This window comes from Mizuhopecten yessoensis, unplaced genomic scaffold (assembly GCF_002113885.1).
Source record: "Mizuhopecten yessoensis strain PY_sf001 unplaced genomic scaffold, ASM211388v2 scaffold716097, whole genome shotgun sequence".
Lineage (NCBI taxonomy): Eukaryota > Metazoa > Mollusca > Bivalvia > Pectinida > Pectinidae > Mizuhopecten > Mizuhopecten yessoensis.
This window is the reverse complement of record NW_018479946.1, coordinates 25,386-47,375: the sequence shown is the minus strand read 5'-3', so window position 1 is coordinate 47,375 and position 21,990 is coordinate 25,386. Positions and strand designations below refer to the sequence as shown.

The following is a 21,990-nucleotide window of genomic DNA, read 5'->3' as shown; positions in this document are numbered from 1 at the left end:
TCAAGCAATCGTAGTTCTTTTTGTAAGCAGGAAACTTAAAAATGTAGATGCCGTTCCTGCTGACAAACTACATATGTATACAGATCACTAGCTGTGGTTTGCATGTCAGGGTACAAAAATATACCTGTGCTTTGTTTTCGTTTTGATTTTAAGCTCTTTTTTATTTTTGTTAAAGGGCCATACATATTTTACTTATTCTGAAAATGAATCCGACACAGCATAATCTCGTTTCCCAGATTTTCTGACGTAGTCATCCAGAATCCACCAGTTATAAAATGTTCTAATTGATAAAATTCTTTGTTACGAAGTGTTATACCCTAACGTTGTTTTAACAAGGACACATGGTAGTGATTTGTTGTTGTTATTATACCCTTCCATCGTTTTGCCCAGGTTATTGCGAAGGACAATAGTGTGGTAATGAAATGAAATTAATTTTGTGAAGTTTGTTTGTAATATGCAGGATGATCCAAAGACATTATCTAACGTCGTTCTCATAAGGTTATGGCAATAGCATTGCGTAGAAACGTGAAAGTACATGCATATCTATGTACCTTCACCGGACCTGTAGTGTTTACGCCCAAACAATCTAAATATGTAGTTTCCATATATATTTCCTTATTTTTAGATGATTGTTTTTTGAAATCACATTCATTTTGTAAACAAAACCCCTATTTTTCTTACTACACTTTTAAAAACAATTTGTTTATTATATTTAATAACATTTCTTTCTTTATTTTGTTCTTATAAACTTTCGAGCTCTAAGGGGATCAAAAGCAACACAAAATGAATCCCCAATACTTCAGCATAAAAAGTGTCCAATTTAATACGAAACGTGACATTTTCTTCGATACATTACTGAGGAAAGCAAATGCTTAACTATATCGTTTTCAGTTGACAGATAAATAATATTTTCAACACTAGATGTATATTTGTTTACTCGTTCGATGATATTTGGCAATCCTTGCTCAGATTCATTCCTTAGTATTGCTGTACATAAAAAGTCAACTATGCAATGATGACCAGTTTGTTTTATTTTCATAAAATTGCAACATATTAATATAATAATGATGAAGTGAAATAGACGTTGACGCTGTTCAGGTTTGTTTCCATATAAGCTGTGGAAGTTGCGCATCATGCCGCCTCCTGGAACAAAAATACGTATGCTATTGTTATATTTCTTAGACAAACATCACGAGTTGTAAAATTATCGTTATCTGTGATGATTATATTACATGGATTTGAGAAAAGCGAGTTGTACGTTTTTTGATGATACGATAATAGTTTCTTACATGTACATGCATAAGCAATGAATTGTTAACCCACACTTTGATATATAAAGGAATTCTATATCTGTAACAATCACAGATGTTACATAACACACGGACAACACATATCGACCTAGAATTTTTATTTTTATATCGATATATTCTAAGAAGTGCTTGGCGAATGTCTACGATACAATATGAGGTTTTGCATAGCAAACTTCATTTGGAATTCAAGGCGCTTGTCTGAGATATAGTGTTTTTGCGCTATAAACCTCACCTATCCTTTGAAAAACTTGGCGAATGCCTGGGATCCAAGGTATTTTTGTTGTATTATAAACCTCACCTATCCTTTGAATAACTTGGCGAACGCCTGAGATATAGTGTTTTTGCGCTATAAACCTCACCTATCATTTGAAGAACTTGGCGAACGCCTGAGATATAGCGTTTTTGCTCTATAAACCTCACCTATCCTTTGAAGAACCTGGCGAACGCCTGAGATATAGTGCCTTTGCGCTTTAAACCTCACCTATCCTTTGAAGAACTTGGCGAACGCCTGAGATATAGTGCCTTTGCGCTTTAAACCTCACCTATCCTTTGAAGAACTTGGCGAACGCCTGAGATATAGTGCCGTTCTGTTGATCCTGCTGGGTCTGGTTCGTGCTATCTTGTTCGTTAAAACCCTGGAAATATTGGTATAGTAAAATGGTTGGTTTGCCTAGTTTAAATTCACTGTGCATTGCTACATGTTAAATTTAAAATGTTGGAAAAGCTGAATCTTCATTAAGTTCGTAGATTTTTGAAACTATGAATGCCAAATTTTTCCCTGATTGATAAAAGAAGTTTGCCTTTCCTTCAATCAAAGCGTGGGTTAAGAATATGAAGATGGATAAGTCATGGACACATTTTTTGATGGTTTTCCAATCTATAGATATACACAATACTCTTGTACATTGGAAGATAATGTGTTACACATTGCAGACTTGAACGCTTTGTATCATCTACTTACTGGCACATTGAGTAAATTTGCAATTGTATACTGACTTAAAGGGTAAGAAACAGGAATCGTTTAACAGAATCGAAACAATATTTAAAATAATTAACGGGGCCGTTGCTTATTATTTTCCAACAACTCCTCACACTAGTTACATACAGACATATGTTGATAATATTAAAAGGCAATACTCTGAAAATTCACATTTTCTTTTACGAAATGATAGTTATGCATTAGGTGAACGATAAATAACATACCTGACTGTTTGTGCCGTTCATATACTTGTCAGAAAAGCCACCAAAGATGGACGCCCAGTCCATCTGATCGTTATCGCTGCTATCGTCGTCATCCTCGTCGCTCAAGTCTTCGTCGCTTTCGTCTTTGTCGCTGTCCTTGTCATGTTTAGGTATAAAGCCCTTCAAATTGTCCATGATGTCTGAAATGAAATGACCCGTATGTACTCTCTGCTCATTTATAGCCGAAGTTTCCGAAATCTAGAATTATAAACCAGAAGAGAAACGCACATGTAGCGAGCTATTGTTAAAGAAAATTTCAACATACTCATAAGGAGTCGTCATGACAAAAACCATCAAGCTCGTGTATATCAACATCAAAACTACGTATCAAACAAACGTTGTGATATTCAAAATAGGACTTATAATATGGAGATTCAATACAATAGATAATCTCACACCTTTATAAAACTTGGAGTAGTCCCCTCCGGCGGACTTGCTGGGGTCTCCCTTACCGCCATTACTACTGCCACTACTACTACCATCCCCGGCCAGGACGTCCTTGGTGGCGGCCGATCCTCCACTGGTGTCCGACCGACGACCCCGGGTAACGATTTCACCAAAACTGCAGGTCTCTAGCACTGTCAGGTACACCAGTGAGACCAGCAAAGTGTGGCGCAACATTGTACTTCGGCACGTGGAAATTCGAGTAAGCATTTAAATAACACTTACAAAATATATATTGTAATATTTTTTGTCACGTGGGTGCTCGGTTGTCCGTTTCTATTGGTTGATTATTTCTTTGATGTGATATCGTTTAGTTAATCAGCATACGCCATGTACGAGCTTTACGTAATATAATTATGTTCGTTAAGTGCCACTTACCGACCTGCATATAACGTTATTTGTAAATCATCAAAGCTATCTTGCTACGTTTACTTGTAAGGCTTCAGAGAGTCATGTCATCAGAGAAAGAACACCGAGTAGACATTTCTTTTTGGTTCGTCATTTTAGTATAACAGTTTTTTGGGTTTAAATTAAATTAAATTTGACATCGTCATGGCTTTATATCGTACCTATTTCAATCTAATGTAAATAAATGTTACGATATAGTCGATCATCACAAGATTCATGTTGGCAAGGATTTAGATAAATGGTGCCTCAATGACTCATCGCCTGGATTGGGCAGCGGAAATATTGACGGATGCAAACTATGGTGAACGAAAAGCATACCATAACTTACTAACGTCCTTAGATTCCGTGAGGTTGATGACATTTCTGTTGTTTTGATGCCCTTTTAGTCCTGTTCCTTTCTGTGTTTACTTTGAGTTCGTTTTGTGTTTTTGAGTTAATGTTATTATAGATGTTCTATCTATAACACTTACTTGAAAAACGTAGTAAGGAAGACCTTTTAGAAAGTTGGTTTGTTGATACAGTAATGAGACAGTTTACTGGACTATAAGGGTATATATTTTATTAGGACTCATCAGATGTACTAACGTCAAAGGACTGGAATTCCAAGTAAAACGTGTGTCAGAGCAATGCAAAAATAAAGCAAAACAGTGAGTTGCCTATAAAACATCCTTAGGCCTTTTATGAAATAATGAATTTAAAACTTTTGCCTACAGCAGAAAAGCTATTCTTAAACTAGTATTTGTTTAGATGTTTCTTCACATTGGGGTGGTTATGCAGCGGGCTTAAGTGTCTTACGATGTAAACGTGAAGGGAGACAAATCGGATAGCATTATAGCTCCAAGTCTCACAGGTGTTTCACCTCATAACAGTATATGATTGTGGCTGGGTATCGGCTATTGGCAAAGAGATTTTTATGACATGTATTATGAGGTATATTTCATTTTTTACCGACTCGTCAATTCATATTGACAAACATGTACAGAAAATATAAATCACAATGACAAAATGATAACCCGCAGTCGAAACAACAGGATTAATACATAATGGCGAAACCATAGCACAATGTCACTCATTCCTCATTGTAATACACTATTGGCTCACTGTATTAATTACTGAATTGTATCACGTGTTTGTGTGTTACATTCGTCTAACAGCCGGTAACACAACGACTGGTCGGTACCACAACATAAATACACAATGAAAAGCATGGCTTATCGGTACCACAACATCAATACACAATGAAAAGCATGGCTAATCGGTACCATAACATCAAAATACAATGACGAAATAATTACTCATAGTCAAAACCACAGCATGAATACGCATATAACCATTTCCTTATAACAGGTACCCAAACATTAATAACCGAAGTCAATATCATTATGTATCTGATTAATATCACATCATTAATGCACTGGGATAAAATGATCACAAATGGTCAATACTGGAGCCTCAGTGTTTAAGGACAACACTGTATTTCATAGCTGGCATGCAGTTTTATGATTACAAACTGAGGAGGCTAACAGGTAGATAAATCAGAGTCCATGCTGAAATCAGAAAAAGAACCCGACTACTTCTATACAAAAAATACTGTACACGTTATAGGCTGTCGAACACATTATATGAGGACACTATCGATATAATACACGAAGCGTTAGCACGGAAAAGGAACATGGAGCGTTATGGCAGTAAAATCATGTGAATTTGATTTTTAGGCAGAGTTCTATAGCAGTTATTTCTTTGTATATTGCACACAAGTGGGTTTATCAAATGGCGACGTATCTGTTAACGTGGAACATACACACATAAACATAACATTGATAGTTCAGAAACGAATATTTTTGTTACGCTTCGTGATTTTGTAATTCAAAATATCGTTTTAAACTTTAAAAACCCGTGGCAGATAAGGTTATACCAGGAAGGTTATAGACTTCAAAGTATAACTTACAAGGGTAAGTAGCGATCTTGTGAAAGAGAAGGAAAAAATAAAAGTGAGTCAAACTAACAAAACTGAAAATGAAAATTTTCATTTCGAAACTGGAAACTCCAAAAAAAAGTTATAAAACTATGTCAAAGTCACTGTTTGGTTCACTAAATAAATGTACAAAGGACACTTTTTTTTTTATTAATGTTGATGTTTTAAACGCGGACTCCTCAGATTGATTTCATATTAAATTTCACTTATTTATATAATGAAACATATTAATATAACATTATGGATCAGATGGTGAGTCTTGCAAGTTCATAGTCGTGGAAAGTGACAACATTGATTTCGATCGGCACAGCAGCAATGAATAAAGACAAAATCTGAACTCGGAGGTCGACTCAAAAAATCTATAAAAGAACTCAGGAGACACAATAACAACCAATGACAAGACACCAGGTGTCATAACAAACACCGAGACACCAGGTGTCATAACAACCACCGAGACACCAACACAAGACCCCAGGTGTCATAACAAACACCGAGACACAAGGTGTCATAACAAACACCGAGACACAAGGTGTCATAACAACCACCGAGACACCAACACAAGACCCCAGGTGTCATAACAAACACCGAGACACAAGGTGTCATAACAAACACCGAGACACAAGGTGTCATAACAAACACCGAGACACAAGGTGTCATAACAAACACCGAGACACGAGGTGTCATAACAAACACCGAGACACAAGGTGTCATAACAACCACCGAGACACAACAACAAGACACCAGGTGTCATAACAAACACAGAGACACCAGGTGTCATAACAAACACAGAGACACCAGGTGTCATAACAAACAACGAGACACCAGGTGTCATAACAAACCCCGAGACACCAGGTGTCATAACAACCACCAAGACACCAGGTGTCATAACAACCACCAAGACACCAGGTGTCATAACAACCACCAAGACACCAGGTGTCATAACAACCACCAAGACACCAGGTGTCATAACAAAAACCGAGACACCAGGTGTAATAACAAACACCGAGACACCAGGTGGCATAACAAACACCGAGACACCAGGAGACATAACAAACACCGAGACACCAGGAGTCATAACAACCACCGAGACACCAACACAAGACACCAGGTGTCACAACAAACACCGAGACACCAGGGGTCATAACAAACACCGAGACACCAGATGTCATAACAAACACCGAGACACCAACACAAGACACCAGGTGTCATACCAAACACCGAGACACCAGGTGACATAACAAACACCGAGACACCAGGAGTCATAACAAACACCGAGACACCAGGAGACATAACAAACACCGAGACACCAGGAGTCATAACAACCACCCAGACACCAACACAAGACACCAGGTGCCATAACAAACACCGAGACACCAGGTGGCATAACAAACACCGAGACACCAGGAGTTATAACAAACACCGAGACACCAGGTGGCATAACAAACACCGAGACACCAGGAGTCATAACAACCACCGAGACACCAACACAAGACCCCAGGTGTCATAACAAACACCGAGACACAAGGTGTCATAACAAACACCGAGACACAAGGTGTCATAACAAACACCGAGACACGAGGTGTCATAACAAACACCGAGACACGAGGTGTCATAACAAACACCGAGACACGAGGTGTCATAACAAACACCGAGACACAAGGTGTCATAACAAACACCGAGACACGAGGTGTCATAACAAACACCGAGACACCACCAGGTCTCATAACAAACACCGAGACACCAGGAGTCATAACAACCACCCAGACACCAACACAAGACACCAGGTGTCACAACAAACACCGAGACACCAGGGGTCATAACAAACACCGAGACACCAGGCGTCATAACAAACACCGAGACACCAGGCGTCATAACAAACACCGAGACACCAGGAGACATAACAAACACCGAGACACCAGGTGTCATAACAATCGCCGAGACACCAGGTGTCATAACAAACACCGAGACACCAACACAAATACCACCTTAATCCCGGCAAACAGCGTGAACCCCGACAGAATGCCAGTACACGCCACCAATTGTTCTAAAATGAGAGTGATTTAAGTGCAATTTCCCATAGATTACATTGTATTTCACATGTATATTATGTTTTGACATGATATGCCTAATATCAATATAGAGTAACAGAGGAACATAACAAAGATTGAAATAAAAACTCGAACACGCATAGATAAGTTTGCCGGACTAAACCCAACACATCCCTAAAAGACATGATTCCCTATATAATGTTATTTGAGTCTGCTACTGTCACATCAGGATTTCTGACAAATCAGGACTACAGAAAAACTAGGACTACTGACACAAGACAAATCGGGACTACTGACAAACTAGGACTACTGATACAAGACATGTCAGTGTGGTATCTGTCTATTGTATATATTCAGTCAGGTAAAGGGACATAACTCGTCCATACTCGCCATCTGTTATATGTGGAACTCTCCAATGTGAAGTTAATAAAATATGTTGAGTGTAATGGAACACATGTGTTGACTGGATCTAATATGTACAAGAACGAATCAGGTTCAATCCGGGGATGGGCAAGTCATCCAAACATATGAAGCACGTTAGATGCTACAATTGGCGACGAGGATAAAAACTGTATACATTTAATTGGTTAAAATGGCGACATACATGGAAATNCATAAAAGAGGTAATCACCTGTGTATGGCACAGAGCCGTTTCAACCTCATACATAACTCATCACCGGTACTCCATGCTTTCGTCCTTTTCGCTTACAAGTTAACGTCTAAAATGCATAAAAACCTTTCTTACTCATAATACTCTAGATAAAAACATACAGAAGATAATGGAATAATTTAACCATTACTCATTTATATTTAAGCTGAAGCAATACAAAATACTACTTTACACAATGTAAAGTTACAACTCAAAATGGAGATTTTGAATAGAGAATAATTTAATTTAAATGCCAAACTAATAAAGTTTACAGCTAATCCATACTGTACAAGATAGCTAGATACAATAGATTGAACTCATACTACTTAAAACATAACTTACCTACAAATTCCCTGTCTGTCTTACAGTCCCTTTGGTCGTAAAATGTCTTGATCAAAAGATAGGTGTTTTCAGTTTGGCAGGCAAGAGAGTACTGATCTTCCTTACAAAGAGATTCCCGCCAAACTGACCAAAGGGTATTATACTAGTTTGACCAATAGAAAAATGGGCAGATATCACATGTACGCCATGTGATATATAAAAATAGAACAATACAGGTAAGGTGATATATATAAAAATAGAACTACAGGTAAGTAATCAAATAATCACTCCCTGTAAACTATAACACACACATATCTCTTTTACACACTCTAAACAATTTGGGCACAAACAAATAGACATGTATACATACAAAGTTATATAAAACAAGATAGTAATCACCCTATTACATGTTGACTGGATCTAATATGTACAAGAACGAATCAGGTTCAATCCGGGGATGGGCAAGTCATCCAAAAATGTGAAGCACGTTAGATGCTACAGTCAGGACTACTGATACAAGACATATCAAGACTACTGACAAACTAGGACTACTGATACAAGACATATCAGGACTACTGACAAGCTAGGACTACTGATACAAGACATATCAGGACTACTGACAAACAAGGACTACTGATACAAGACATATCAGGACTACTGACAAACTAGGACTACTGATACAAGACATATCAGTACTACTGACAAATTAGGACTACTGATACAAGACATATCAGGACTACTGACAAACTAGGACTATTGATACAAGACAAATTAGGACTACTGACAAACTAGGACTGCTGACACAAGACATATCAGGACTACTGACAAACTAGGACTACGTACACAAGACATATCAGGACTTCTGACAAACTAGGACTACTGATACAAGACATATCAGTACTACTGACAAATTAGGACTGCTGATACAAGACATATCAGGACTACTGACAAACTAGGACTACTGATACAAGACATAGCAGGACTACTGACAAACTAGGACTACGGATAAAAGACATATCAGTACTACTGATACAAGACATATCAAGACTACTGATACAAGACATATCAGGACTTCTGACAAACTAGGACTACTGATACAAGACATATCAGGACTACTGATACAAGACATATCAAGACTACTGATACAAGACATATCAGGACTTCTGACAAACTAGGACTACTGATACAAGACATCTCAGGACTACTGACAAACTAGGACTACTGATACAAGACACATCAGGACTACTGACAAACTAGGACTACTGATACAAGACATAGCAGGACTACTGACAAACTAGGACTACGGATAAAAGACATATCAGTACTACTGATACAAGACATATCAAGACTACTGAAACAAGACATATCAGGACTTCTGACAAACTAGGACTACTGATACAAGACATAGCAGGACTACTGACAAACTAGGACTACGGATACAAGACATCTCAGGACTACTGACAAACTAGGACTACTGATAAAAGACATATCAGGACTACTGACAAACTAGGACTACTGATACAAGACATATCAGGACTGCTGATACAAGACATATCAGGACTACTGACAAACAAGGACTACGAACATACCACGGCAACATGATATGACTTATTTTCCAATAGAGTACCAGATATACATTACACAGGTAAACATTGTATTTTTTATAAGGAGCCCGGTTATCTTAGACAAGTGGCAAACATACCGAACTACGTCAGGGCAGTGTGTAAAGGCCGGACTGATGGAATATAGATGTCACTATAGCAGTTTTCATCAGCGTGGAATAAAAAGTCGATATAAAGATAGATGTTCTGAATTCAAAGAGAGCTCATGCTTGGTATATGGAAGGATGCAAAGATGCATTTCTAAGTTACAAGGTCACCCAACTTAAAGTATATCACCTTTATTAAATCATGTCAGTAGAATGAGTTCATTCGGACCCAAACAATAGTATGGACCAATCGAGAACATACCACTGCAGACAGATGAAATAAGGAAAAGGACGTCCTTTTTTTGGTTTAAGTTTTGCTTCTTACCTTTTTAAAAAAATTAGTTGCCGGTGTCTTCACAAGTATGTAAACTAATGACTAAAATAAACAGATCGGGAAAGGCTGTTGTTACAATGTAACAGTTGTACATGTACTAATTTAAACATGAAGAATGTGTGTGTTACACTATGTCACTAGCTATATATCAGTCTGAGAGTGTTACACTGTGTCACTAGCTATATATCAGTCTGAGAGTGTTACACGTTGTTAGGTCGTTCTGAGAGTGTTACACGCTGTAAGGTCGTTCTGAGAGTGTCACACGCTGTTAGGTCGTTCTGAGAGTGTTACACGCTGTTAGGTCGTTCTGAGAGTGGAACACGCTGTTAGGTCGTTCTGAGAGTGTTACCCGTTGTTAGGTCGTTCTGAGATTGTTACACGTTGCTAGGTCGTTCTAAGAGTGTTACACGTTGTTAGGTCGTTCTGAGAGTGTTACACGTTGTTAGGTCGTTCTGAGAGTGTTTCACGTTGTTAGGTCGTTTTGAGAGTGTTACACGCTCTTAGGTCGTTCTGGGAGTGTTACACGCTGTTAGGTCGTTTTGAGAGTGTTACACGCTCTTAGGTCGTTCTGGGAGTGTTACACGCTGTTAGGTTGTTCTGAGAGTGTTACACGCTGTTAGGTGGTTCTGAGAGTGTTACACGCTGTTAGGTCGTTCTGAGAGTGTTACACACTGTTAGGTCGCTCTGAGAGTGTTACACGCTGTTAGGTCGTTCTGAGATTGTCACACGTTGTTAGGTCGTTCTGAGAGTATTACACGTTGTTAGGTCGTTCTGAGAGTGTTACACGCTGTTAGGTCGTTCTGAGAGTGTTACACGCTGTTGGGTCGTTCTGAGAGTGTTACACGTTGTTAGGTCGTTCTGAGAGGGTTGCACGCTGTTAGGTCGTTCTGAGATTGTCACACGTTGTTAGGTCGTTCTGTGAGTATTACACGTTGTTAGGTCGTTCTGAGAGGGTTACACGCTGTTAGGTCGTTCTGGCAGTGTTACACGCTGTTAGGTTGTTCTAAGAGTGTTACACGCTGTTAGGTCGCTCTGAGAGTGTTACACGCTGTTAGGTGGTTCTGAGAGTGTTACACGCTGTTGGGTCGTTCTGAGAGTGTTACACGCAGTTAGGTCGTTCTGAGAGTGTTACACACTGTTAGGTCGTTCTGAGAGTGTCACACGTTGTTAGGTCGTTCTGAGAGGGTTACACGCTGTTAGGTCGTTTTGAGAGTGTTACACGCTGTTAGGTCGCTCTGAGAGTGTTACGCGCTGTTAGGTGGTTCTGAGAGTGTTATACGCTGTTAGGTCGTTCTGAGAGTGTTGCACGCTGTTAGGTCGTTGTTATGCGAGGTAGACGTCTAGTCCAACTTTCCTGGATCACCCTCCTTACGATGCCCTTCATTTCTCCCCTCCAATGTGTCAGGCAAAGTGAAAGGCGGACTGAGGAGAAGCAATGACACCTTATAACTAGTCTCCCTGTGTATGAGATACGGAATTTCAATAAGATGTTTGACCACTTTTTATCCCGTACAGTTGATGTGATATGTAAATGATGCAATGTGTTGAGTTACCTGTATTTTAATTAGTGTCATTTTGAATCGTTCAACTGTGAAACATCATGTTTAAGAATAAATTCGTCAACAGCGTCCCGGTCGATTAAAACACAAAACTAATCCTATCTGACATGTTCGTCTATAGATGTTGATGTGTACGAATATTTACTGAATACATTGTACATTATATAATGTAAATGTTATAGAGCATTGCAATAATAATATTGGAACAGGAAAAAGCAAATTGATAATCAAATATGCCTACAAAATGAAATATGGGTGTGGCTTTATTCAGTAAGTTAAAAACTCATTATGCATTTCAGCACTGAGTGTACATGTACAGATGATGAATACGCACTTTAAATTACCGCCACTGATCTTGTCATTGGGTTGTACAGATCTACGCATACTTGTTTAGATAAGGTAATCTGTCCGGTAATTGATACCAATCATAATTGCAAATCGAGTGAATCAGACACACGTTAAAAAAGACAAAACTCGACTTTTGATCATATGTAAACATATCCATTTGAAGTCTGTAATGTATGTTTACTTGTGTAAAAAATATCCTGTTGTAAATAAATATAAATAAATTGTACTGTCATGTCTTTGGCGACGCCTGTTAATGTTAAAACACATTGGATATAGCGGCTGTAGATCATAGCATTGAAATGTCGCATCTCAGAGAGCGTTCCTGTGTCACCTAAATAGATACACGCCAGTAATACACAGGCTATTTGGATAACTTGAGCGGTGTACTGCGATTATCTATGATTACTTTCTGTAATCTGCATGGCCAACCGGGTCACTTAAAGGTGTGTACTTAGGAATGGACACTGGTAATATCAGTCTGTAGCTGGGCAGTACACAAGCAGGTAAGTAGATGAGTCTGGCTAACATAATTTGACTACGCCGCCACTACCTGAAGGCGCCTTATACACTATCTCAGCTTTTGAAGGAAGCACTAGCTCATTACATTGATATTCGACGGTAACAGGGAACCAAAACAAAGCAATGATTCTTATATGTTTTCAAATATTGACGATTTATCCAATTATTAATGTGACCTCATCTCAATATTAATGTGACGTCGTGTCTTTGCTAATATGACATCATGTCCTTGTTAATTTGACTTAAGTTCACTGCAAAGGTGAACACATTGTTTGCTAATACTGCAGACAACATGGGTAACGAACTAGGGAATACTTGTCTGGAGACTGTTTCTGTCGCACATCGATGAACTCTACTGGTCAACCATCAGTCCCCGAGGATGTCAGAAACCTTGTAACAACACATGGATAATGATTCTAGTACGGTTTATGAAGTAATTCATTATCTGTTGTAGCCAAACGGTTTTTAACATGTCAAAAGTCTCTCGACACATATGTAGGCCCATCAGTTTCTCTATTGCCGTGTCTCTGTAAATGTTTCGAAGGACTTTTGGCATTGATTTTCATTCAGAGTCCTAAATTAACTAATAAGCGGTCATACGGTGCAGTTAAATGTTCGGTTTTCGTATCGACGTACTGAATTGCAAAATAAATTCGTTGTAATTTCATATTAAGATACGATCCTCTCATTTGTTACTGCACGATAATTTTCTGATGACAATATTTTACGACTTAACCAATACCTCTTATCAGACGTGGTGTAGGATGATATCTGAAACTATTACCTATCATCAGACGATTTTCATACATATATACTGCATCATAAAAACGCTTTCTTTTTCTATACGTATTGTCATCATAACAATAGGGTCAGTGAGGGTTTGTGACGGGGAATCGAAGGCGTTACTAATTTACTGTTGTGATATTGAATTCTCGTTGATTTGTTATGGACAGAAATATTCATTCTAAGACAAAAACAAATATATAAATAAATAAAATCATTTGAGATATACAAACATAAATGAACATGTATTAATTCATAGTCTATAAAGGGGTCCTCAACGACTTTATGATTTATATTCCGGAATGTGAGGGAAACCATTATATGTGTACAACTTTATTATTTATGGAACAAAGGTATGGAGCTGACCGGAAGCCATTTAATTGGGTCAGGCCTGTCTGTAGGTAAAGCATAAGTTAACGCTATGTCAAGGTTGACAGAAGAAATTAGTCTGGTTGAGAAAAAATATTTCACCTCTTGTATTATTGGTCGTATCACAGGTGATGCAGGGAAACGAAAACAATACCGAAGTGTAAACAAAACCCTGATTAGAATCAGTAATCAGCTAACCAATGGAAAAATATAAACAAAGATTTAAAATGATGCCGTTGAAATGATAAGTAGAAAACGACAAGGGTTTCAGAAAGGCTCTACGTATACGTTTTCTGCTTCATCGACGGCAGCTGCCGTGTAAATCTAGGTCACATCCAAGTAATGTCGCGTTAAAAGCGCGACTCAGGCTAGTGACAACAAACTTACAAGTCACTCCAATAAGCGTAATAAACAAACACACGTCGAGATACATATCGCATACGGAAATAGATTCTTTCTTGGGGAGATAATAAGGGCGACTACAAAAGCTTGCCTTATTATTTAATATCATCTCTTGAAACCTTACGTGTAAAGTGTTCGGAGCAAGGTCTGGAATTATCGAATCAACTACGACCTGTAACATCATAGGTGGAGACCGTAAGATGTTTCTAGTTATGATAAGCTCTTTAAAAGTACAGCCTGTTACGCAAACAAAAACAAGTCGGCCAGAACTGGGGCAGAATATAGACCCACAGCAATGTCTACAGTTTGCTGGAAAATCTTGGCACTAAACTAAAAAAAGATGCTTTCAAATTGTAACCTAATCATTCTCATCATTAAATTATAAGAATATTTCAATTTTATCGTTGTCATGTTTTTTTTTTTACAGAACATGCTCCAAAGTATTTTACAATCATATATTTATGTCGCCTTACTTAGAGAAACGGCGTAAGAGAATAATGCTATAATAATTATACTGCAGTGTTGTCCGTACCACAGGTTGTGCTAAGACGTGTTAAGTCTTAACGCCGTGGTATATTCCGGGCTTTTTAGGGTCCCCAGAGGTTATTGTTTTTCAGATTAAGTTTGCATGAAAATATGGTCATTTTGTGTTAATTTGATCCTTTTAATATCTTCTACCTTCACAGTTATAGATTCACTGTACGGTTGATATTTTAGTTTAAGATAGTCAATGTCGATATTTCCTAACTTCAATGCACCAAACCTCATTTTGTATCTATAGTATCTAAATAAATAATGAATACGGTTATTGTCTAATTTTGTTGTTAATGACGATATTTTCTAACTTAAAAACGTTATTTCTCAACCTAAATGTCGTTATGTATAAACTTCGCTGTCGATGTCGTTATGTATCAACTTCGCGGTAAATGTCGTTATGCATTAACTTCGCGGTAAATGTCGTTATGTATAAACTTCGCGGTAAATGTCGTTATGTATAAACTTCGCTGTCAATGTCGTTATGTATCAACTTCGCGGTAAATGTCGTTATGTATTAACTTCGCGGTAAATGTCGTTATGTATAAACTTCGCGGTAAATATCGTTATGTATCAACTTCGCGGTAAAAGTCGTTATGCATTAACTTCGCGGTAAATGTCGTTATGTATCAACTTCGCGGTAAAAGTCGTTATGCATTAACTTCGCGGTAAATGTCGTTATGTATCAACTTCGCGGTAAATGTCGTTATGCATTAACTTCGCGGTAAATGTCGTTATGTATAAACTTCGCGGTAAATGTCGTTATGTATAAACTTCGCAGTAAATGTCGTTATGTATCAACTTCGCGGTAAAAGTCGTTATGCATTAACTTCGCGGTAAATGTCGTTATGTATAAACTTCGCGGTAAATGTCGTTATGTATAAACTTCGCAGTAAATGTCGTTATGTATCAACTTCGCGGTAAAAGTCGTTATGCATTAACTTCGCGGTAAATGTCGTTATGTATAAACTTCGCGGTAAATGTCGTTATGTATAAACTTCGCAGTAAATGTCGTTATGTATCAACTTCGCGGTAAATGTCGTTATGCATTAACTTCGCGGTAAATGTCGTTATGTATAAACTTCGCGGTAAATGTCGTTATGTATAAACTTCGCGGTAAATGTCGTTATGTATTAACTTCGCGGTAAATGTCGTTATGTATAAACTTCGCGGTAAATGTCGTTATGTATCAACTTCGCGGTAAATGTCGTTATGCATTAACTTCGCGGTAAATGTCGTTATGTATAAACTTCGCGGTAAATGTCGTTATGTATCATTAACTTTGCGGTAAATGTCGTTAAATATAATCTTCGCGCTAAATATCGTTATGTATCAACTTCGCGGTAAAAGTCGTTATGCATTAACTTCGCGGTAAATGTCGTTATGTATCAACTTCGCGGTAAATGTCGTTATGCATTAACTTCGCGGTAAATGTCGTTATGTATAAACTTCGCGGTAAATGTCGTTATGTATCATTAACTTCGCGGTAAATGTCGTTATGTATCAACTTCGCGGTAAAAGTCGTTATGCATTAACTTCGCGGTAAATGTCGTTATGTATAAACTTCGCAGTAAATGTCGTTATGTATCAACTTCGCGGTAAAAGTCGTTATGTATTAACTTCGCGGTAAATGTCGTTATGTATAAACTTCGCGGTAAAAGTCGTTATGTATAAACTTCGCGGTAAATGTCGTTATGCATTAACTTCGCGGTAAATGTCGTTATGTATAAACTTCGCGGTAAATGTCGTTATGTATCATTAACTTCGCGGTAAATGTCGTTATGTATCAACTTCGCGGTAAAAGTCGTTATACATTAACTTCGCGGTAAATGTCGTTATGTATAAACTTCGCGGTAAATGTCGTTATGTATCAACTTTGCGGTAAATGTCGTTATGTATCAACTTTGCGTGAATGTCGTTATGTATCAACTTTGCGGTAAATGTCGTTATGTATAAACTTCGCAGTTAATGTCGTTATGTATTTACTTCGCGGTAAATGTCGTTATGTATCAACTTCGCGGTAAATGTCGTTATGTATAAACTTGGCGGTCAATGTCGTTATATATCAACTTTGCATTAAATGTGGTTATGTATCATTAACTTCGCGGTAAATGTCGTTATGTATTAGCTTAAGGAGTTTCCACCCTTCGTAATACACATGTTTTTCTTTTCGTATTTTCGTGTCGTCATTTCCGTATTGCGTATCGAGCATTCCATTACCATGGTGTAAATTATAGTACAATAGTACACGTGCGTGACGATGATATGTCAACACCCGATATCGAGACTTAACTTGGAAATGTGTAATCACACGTACTTCAGAAATAAAGCTTATGATACAAAGACATTAATTAACTCACGGGCAAACACTGACATACGATCAGACGACTTCCAAGAAGGTCGTAGATGTGTTTTGTTTACCGACCTCGACTGTACGTATCACGTGCTAACAGTAGTTCACAAGCTCTTGGCCGCTACGACTTTTGTTGTCGAGCGAGTTACGCTCTGTCAGATAAATCGGTCCACAAATGCAATTACAATAACTATGTCAAAAAGTGGTTTGTTAAATATCAAGATCCCTATAAAATGCAAGTGCATGTGCGTGCACGTAATAACGGCATACCATGCGATAGCTTATGGTTACATATGTACCTGACATGTTAATATACCATGCGTAAGCAGGCTATGGAATGATGTCCAAAGTGTACATGATGGAGAGTAATTTTGTTCCATAAAAGAACAGTAAATTGACAATTAAATGTAGTAATTTAAATTACTTCCGTCGTTTTTTGGTATAGTAAAGAAAATAAATGTCATTGTATAAATTCTATCCCTCTGCAAAAAGTTCCGTTTTTTTTTAAGGTAGACAACTCTCATCAGGATCAAAATTATTGTAAAATGAAAAATTAATTAATTATAAAGACTTTGTGTGCATTTGGTTCAATTTTTCAGTCTTTTTGTATGAAACTATGTGTCCTGTTTGCTTTAAGCTTGTATCTAGTAACTGTTATCCATACAATTTCAATAAAAAACGCTTTTTGTAACATGTTGTAGATATTTTATGATAAATAAAATATTTGTAGGGTTGATTAGCAATGTTTCTTTTCATAATTTTATTGTTGTGATAGTTTTGAACAATGCCACACGCTCAAAAAATGTAAAAGTGTTGAATTTGACAAAAAATCAATATTTCGGTATTTTTTACAAAAAAATCCCCAGATTATCGGAATGCTTAGATTTTCATAAAATCATCTCTACATAGTGACATAACCATTATGTGAAACTTTCATTGAATTCTGCTGGCTAATTGCGAAAGGGTGGAGCCTCCTTAACGGAAAATGTTGATTTTCCCCTACTTCTCAGTATACATATATGAATTGTTTCTTGATTTCTCATTAAATTTTGATATTTTTGCAACTTGACAGTATTTTTTTTTATTTACGCTGCCCACATCAATGAGATCGTTAAGATATTTACATATTATATAACATAAATAAACCAACTCACAGGTATCAATAATTTCAGCATACATATATATGATTACCATATTAAGTGGCGCGTGTTTTAAGTCTCGATGCTACGTGATTTTATCTGTTGTATATATAGTGGGGTATCAACCACACTTGACATTTTGTAAACGCCCTGTTCCACACCAGTGAATGCCGTGCTAAATTCATCTAACATGTATTAAAAGGGGTAAGATAAATATTTCCGTCTGGTGTTATTTTTGTGGAAATTGTTTCTGTGTAAATGTTTGATAATCGCACTTCCTTGTGACTGTGGTATACTAAGGTCCATGACTCCCATCAGTGTATAGGTAGGTATACTAAGGTCCATGACTCCCATCAGTGTATAGGTAGGTATACTAAGGTCCATGACTCTCACCAGTGTGTAGGTAGGCTACCAACATTGTAGTAACCCAGTCTGTGTAAATCTGGTTGGTCTTACTCGTAACATAGTAACTCGATCTGTTTTTTCTGTGGTAGATCGTACCCGACATTCCTGTATGCTGGTGGTGCTTTCTCGCCTATCTTCACTCTAAATCACAGCCGAACCCCCTCCTCTGCTGATGTTTACTACGAGAGTCGTGGATTAACAATTGAAGAGAGAATTGCCTCACACGGTTCCACGCTGGTGTTTGATATCTACAGACAAGTTGTTCACAGGAATCAATAATCCGGCCCTGTGTGCTGAGTATTAAACAGATAGAGTGGCAGCTTCGGTGACGCTGTGTCTAACTGAAGGAGGACTGGAGTTAGGCCACTTCCGGCTCGACACACCCCTCCTCTCCCAGGTGTGGCACAGGTGTGGTTGTTTTAGTGTAGGCGGTGTGCACACACCTGATAATAATGACGGGCGATCATGTTTGACCTGTGATAAGCTAGGTAAGTCTACTGTATATTGATTGCTTTGCACAATCCCAGCACACCTGAAATACATTTCACGTGCTATGATCCATTTATAAGTCTACGCGTTCTTAAAAATAGAAAGGTGATATGAATAATTAACGTTCACGATATAATGCTTTGCATGGGGCAAACTCGTTCGTATATTGCTGTATTCGTCACAATGACATACATTAAATATAATACGCAGCCATGTAGAACCGACTTGGTTAAATGGCACAGCTTGTATGTCCAATACTACAATACAAAACAATGGCTTATAAATATAATTGACGACATACGTTAATTCAATCAGGACGGTTTTAATACCCACGTGTCTCTCTGTGTGTATGTGCATGTAAATGTGGCATTCCTATAGTCAACTTAATCAGGACGGTTTAATTTTTATGTCATTAATTGGCACCAACACACGTGTGATTGTATGTGTGTGTACATGCCGTGCTCCACGATCGTCAAGTTTGCTGTGAATATCTAATTGCAGATACAGATTGTGTGATGATCACTTACCTACACAAACTATAGCAGTACTAGAGCACTGAGGGTGTTTACCGGTAGCACTACCGTGGGTAAACCATACACTGGTAACCGTATACGATTTGGATTACGAGTAATTTGATATTAATTCTACTACAATAATAGTAGTTTTCATATCAAAGGAAACTCCACAGTATACATAAGGTAGGTACATGTATTACCTGTGATAGGTAAGTTGTGATATTTTTATTGTACAAGTGTTGTCTATAAGAAAATATTTTTAAGATCAACATACTGCACGTAACAGTTGTAAAATGAACACGTGATAATAACATATTGTTATGTACATGTACGCTGGGCAACATGTAATGTGATATGCGTTTCGTGTTTAGTTAGCAACAATTGTAATATTGATATACCTATATGCACTGTATTGATAATAGGTAGCATTTTTAATATGGTATATACTTTTTATATACAGCATGTACTACAGGTGTATCATGGTGTAGATGTTTTATAAAGTATGTAAAATAAATATAATTTATAACACAGTGTGAACTTTATTTTGACTATGCACATTGATATCAATTTATCGTGGTATACATATGCAGGACCACACACTTGTCCGCGCACTCGTGAATATTTTCGTCCGCGCAATACACTCGTGCTTTCTGATTCGTTAGAAAAACACAAATGTGTGGTCTTGCTTTTATCACATACAATGTACCTTCCGTATTCGGTAAAGATCGATGCAAAGATTTTATAAACTTTGATATTTTTTTGCAAATACCGGGAACTTTTCAGTTCTCCATGACAAGGGGATTCCCATAAAAAGTAGTTCCGGCTAGTAGGTAAATACAACATTCCGTATTGCACATGTGCACTACAGAACGTTGTATTTCATGGTCTGAAAATTGCTTGTATTACTATAACAAGATTCAACAGGTTTGTGATAAATTTCAATGAACGGTTTTTACGAAAATTTCGATTCGTAACAGGATCTATAATCAGGATACAGTGTTAACAGTAAGGACCAGTTGTTACACGGGCTATAGGTTTATGTTAATTATGTACGATAAGTAGCAACTGTAACATGGTAAATATACCTATATATATGTATATATATATATATATGGAATATGAAGAGAAAGTGTTTTTCTCCTGTCCACATAGCTCCAACAACCCAGGTGGATATACAGTTGTGGGACCGCACAACGCACCAAAAATGGCGTGCGCACACCGTGCATACATCGTTCACACACCGTCCGCACATCGTCCACACATGGTGCGCACAACTGTGCGATTTAGCAATCGTTCGCCCCGTTGTGCGCTTCTCTCCGCACAACTGTGCGATTTGGTATCGTTTGTAGATCAAAATTACGGAATGACAAAAATACGGAAGGCTTGTATGCGATAATGTACACTGTGTATATATCTGTAATTTCTCATCCCAATAATCAAGATTATACAATTTCACAATGCGTATTACACAGTATTACAGTGACCGTTAGGCTGTCAAGAAAGGGTTTGGCTCCAAGGTAACAGAACAGGTAAATAACAATTTTATGAGTGTCCGGAGTTTTACCTGACCAGTGCCTGACACACAGAGCTGATATGCGATACCGTTTGACCGTAATAAAAAGGATTTGTTATTTGCATTCGTTTACCTATATATAGCTCCCCTTCACCTGGATTTTCACACCCCCGGCCTTACCCGACGAGTTACGTAAATGCCCCAGGCGGGGAGAAAACTACGGTCCAGGTACATGTACACAATGGTTATGTTTACCTGTATACGGGGTTGTGTTGTAATTTTACATGTGTCGATTAAGTTTGTTTAAAAACACAGAAAACACAATTCCTAAATATAAGAATTTATAGACAGAAAGATAAGTTTATAGATGTTGCTAGAATATAGAAACATACGTAAACATCAAGTTTATATGTTTAACAAGAAACCGTATAAATTGTTAAGGCATTCCTCAATTTACACCAACCACGATTGTTATCGCACAACGTCCGTCCATCGTGCGCACATATGTGCGCAAGCAATGATCGTTCAGCTTTTTATCGTTCGCCCATCGTGCACACACCGTTCACACACCGTGCACACATCGTGCGCACACCGCACATCGTGTAACGTTGTGCGATCCCACA

General features: G+C 37.8%; 2 protein-coding genes across 8 annotated transcripts in view; one reads left to right on the top strand and one right to left on the bottom strand.

The window, feature by feature from the left end:
• Positions 1-1,022: 1,022 nt before the first annotated feature.
• Positions 1,023-3,205, bottom strand: LOC110441693 (dentin sialophosphoprotein-like). 3 transcript variants are annotated; one of them, XM_021484910.1, is made up of 4 exons: positions 2,951-3,205; positions 2,514-2,750; positions 1,853-1,945; positions 1,023-1,143 (listed from the first exon to the last, which is right to left on the bottom strand). In XM_021484910.1, exons 1-3 carry the CDS (start codon positions 3,032-3,034, stop codon positions 1,853-1,855), a joined length of 414 nt encoding a protein of 137 aa, XP_021340585.1. In that variant the 5' UTR covers positions 3,035-3,205; the 3' UTR covers positions 1,023-1,143. The 3 variants fall into 3 exon arrangements, with proteins under 3 accessions (XP_021340585.1, XP_021340583.1, XP_021340584.1); XM_021484908.1 differs by having other exon boundaries at positions 2,514-2,692; XM_021484909.1 differs by having other exon boundaries at positions 2,514-2,692; positions 3,005-3,205.
• A 9,428-nt stretch (positions 3,206-12,633) lies between these two features.
• The window catches only part of LOC110441687, a 20,452-nt gene continuing 11,095 nt past the window's right edge, over positions 12,634-21,990 (top strand). Inside the window, exons 1-3 of one of the 5 annotated variants that reach the window (XM_021484899.1) lie at positions 12,634-12,789; positions 18,940-19,338; positions 19,841-20,037. The gene's annotated coding sequence lies outside the window, so the exon portion shown is untranslated. The other 4 variants (XM_021484896.1, XM_021484898.1, XM_021484897.1 and 1 more) reach the window with 4 other exon arrangements.

What these genes read in the sequence shown, in the direction of transcription:
- LOC110441693 (XM_021484908.1), bottom strand. Translation starts at nt 3,173, where the DNA reads ATGTTGCGCCACACTTTGCTGGTCTCACTGGTGTACCTGACAGTGCTA. An exon ending in CTACTCCAAGTTTTATAAAG is followed by an intron (nt 2,693 to 2,950) that starts GTGTGAGATTAT and finishes ATTTCATTTCAG; the next exon opens with ACATCATGGACAATTTGAAG. An exon ending in TGAACGGCACAAACAGTCAG is followed by an intron (nt 1,946 to 2,513) that starts GTATGTTATTTA and finishes CAATATTTCCAG; the next exon opens with GGTTTTAACGAACAAGATAG.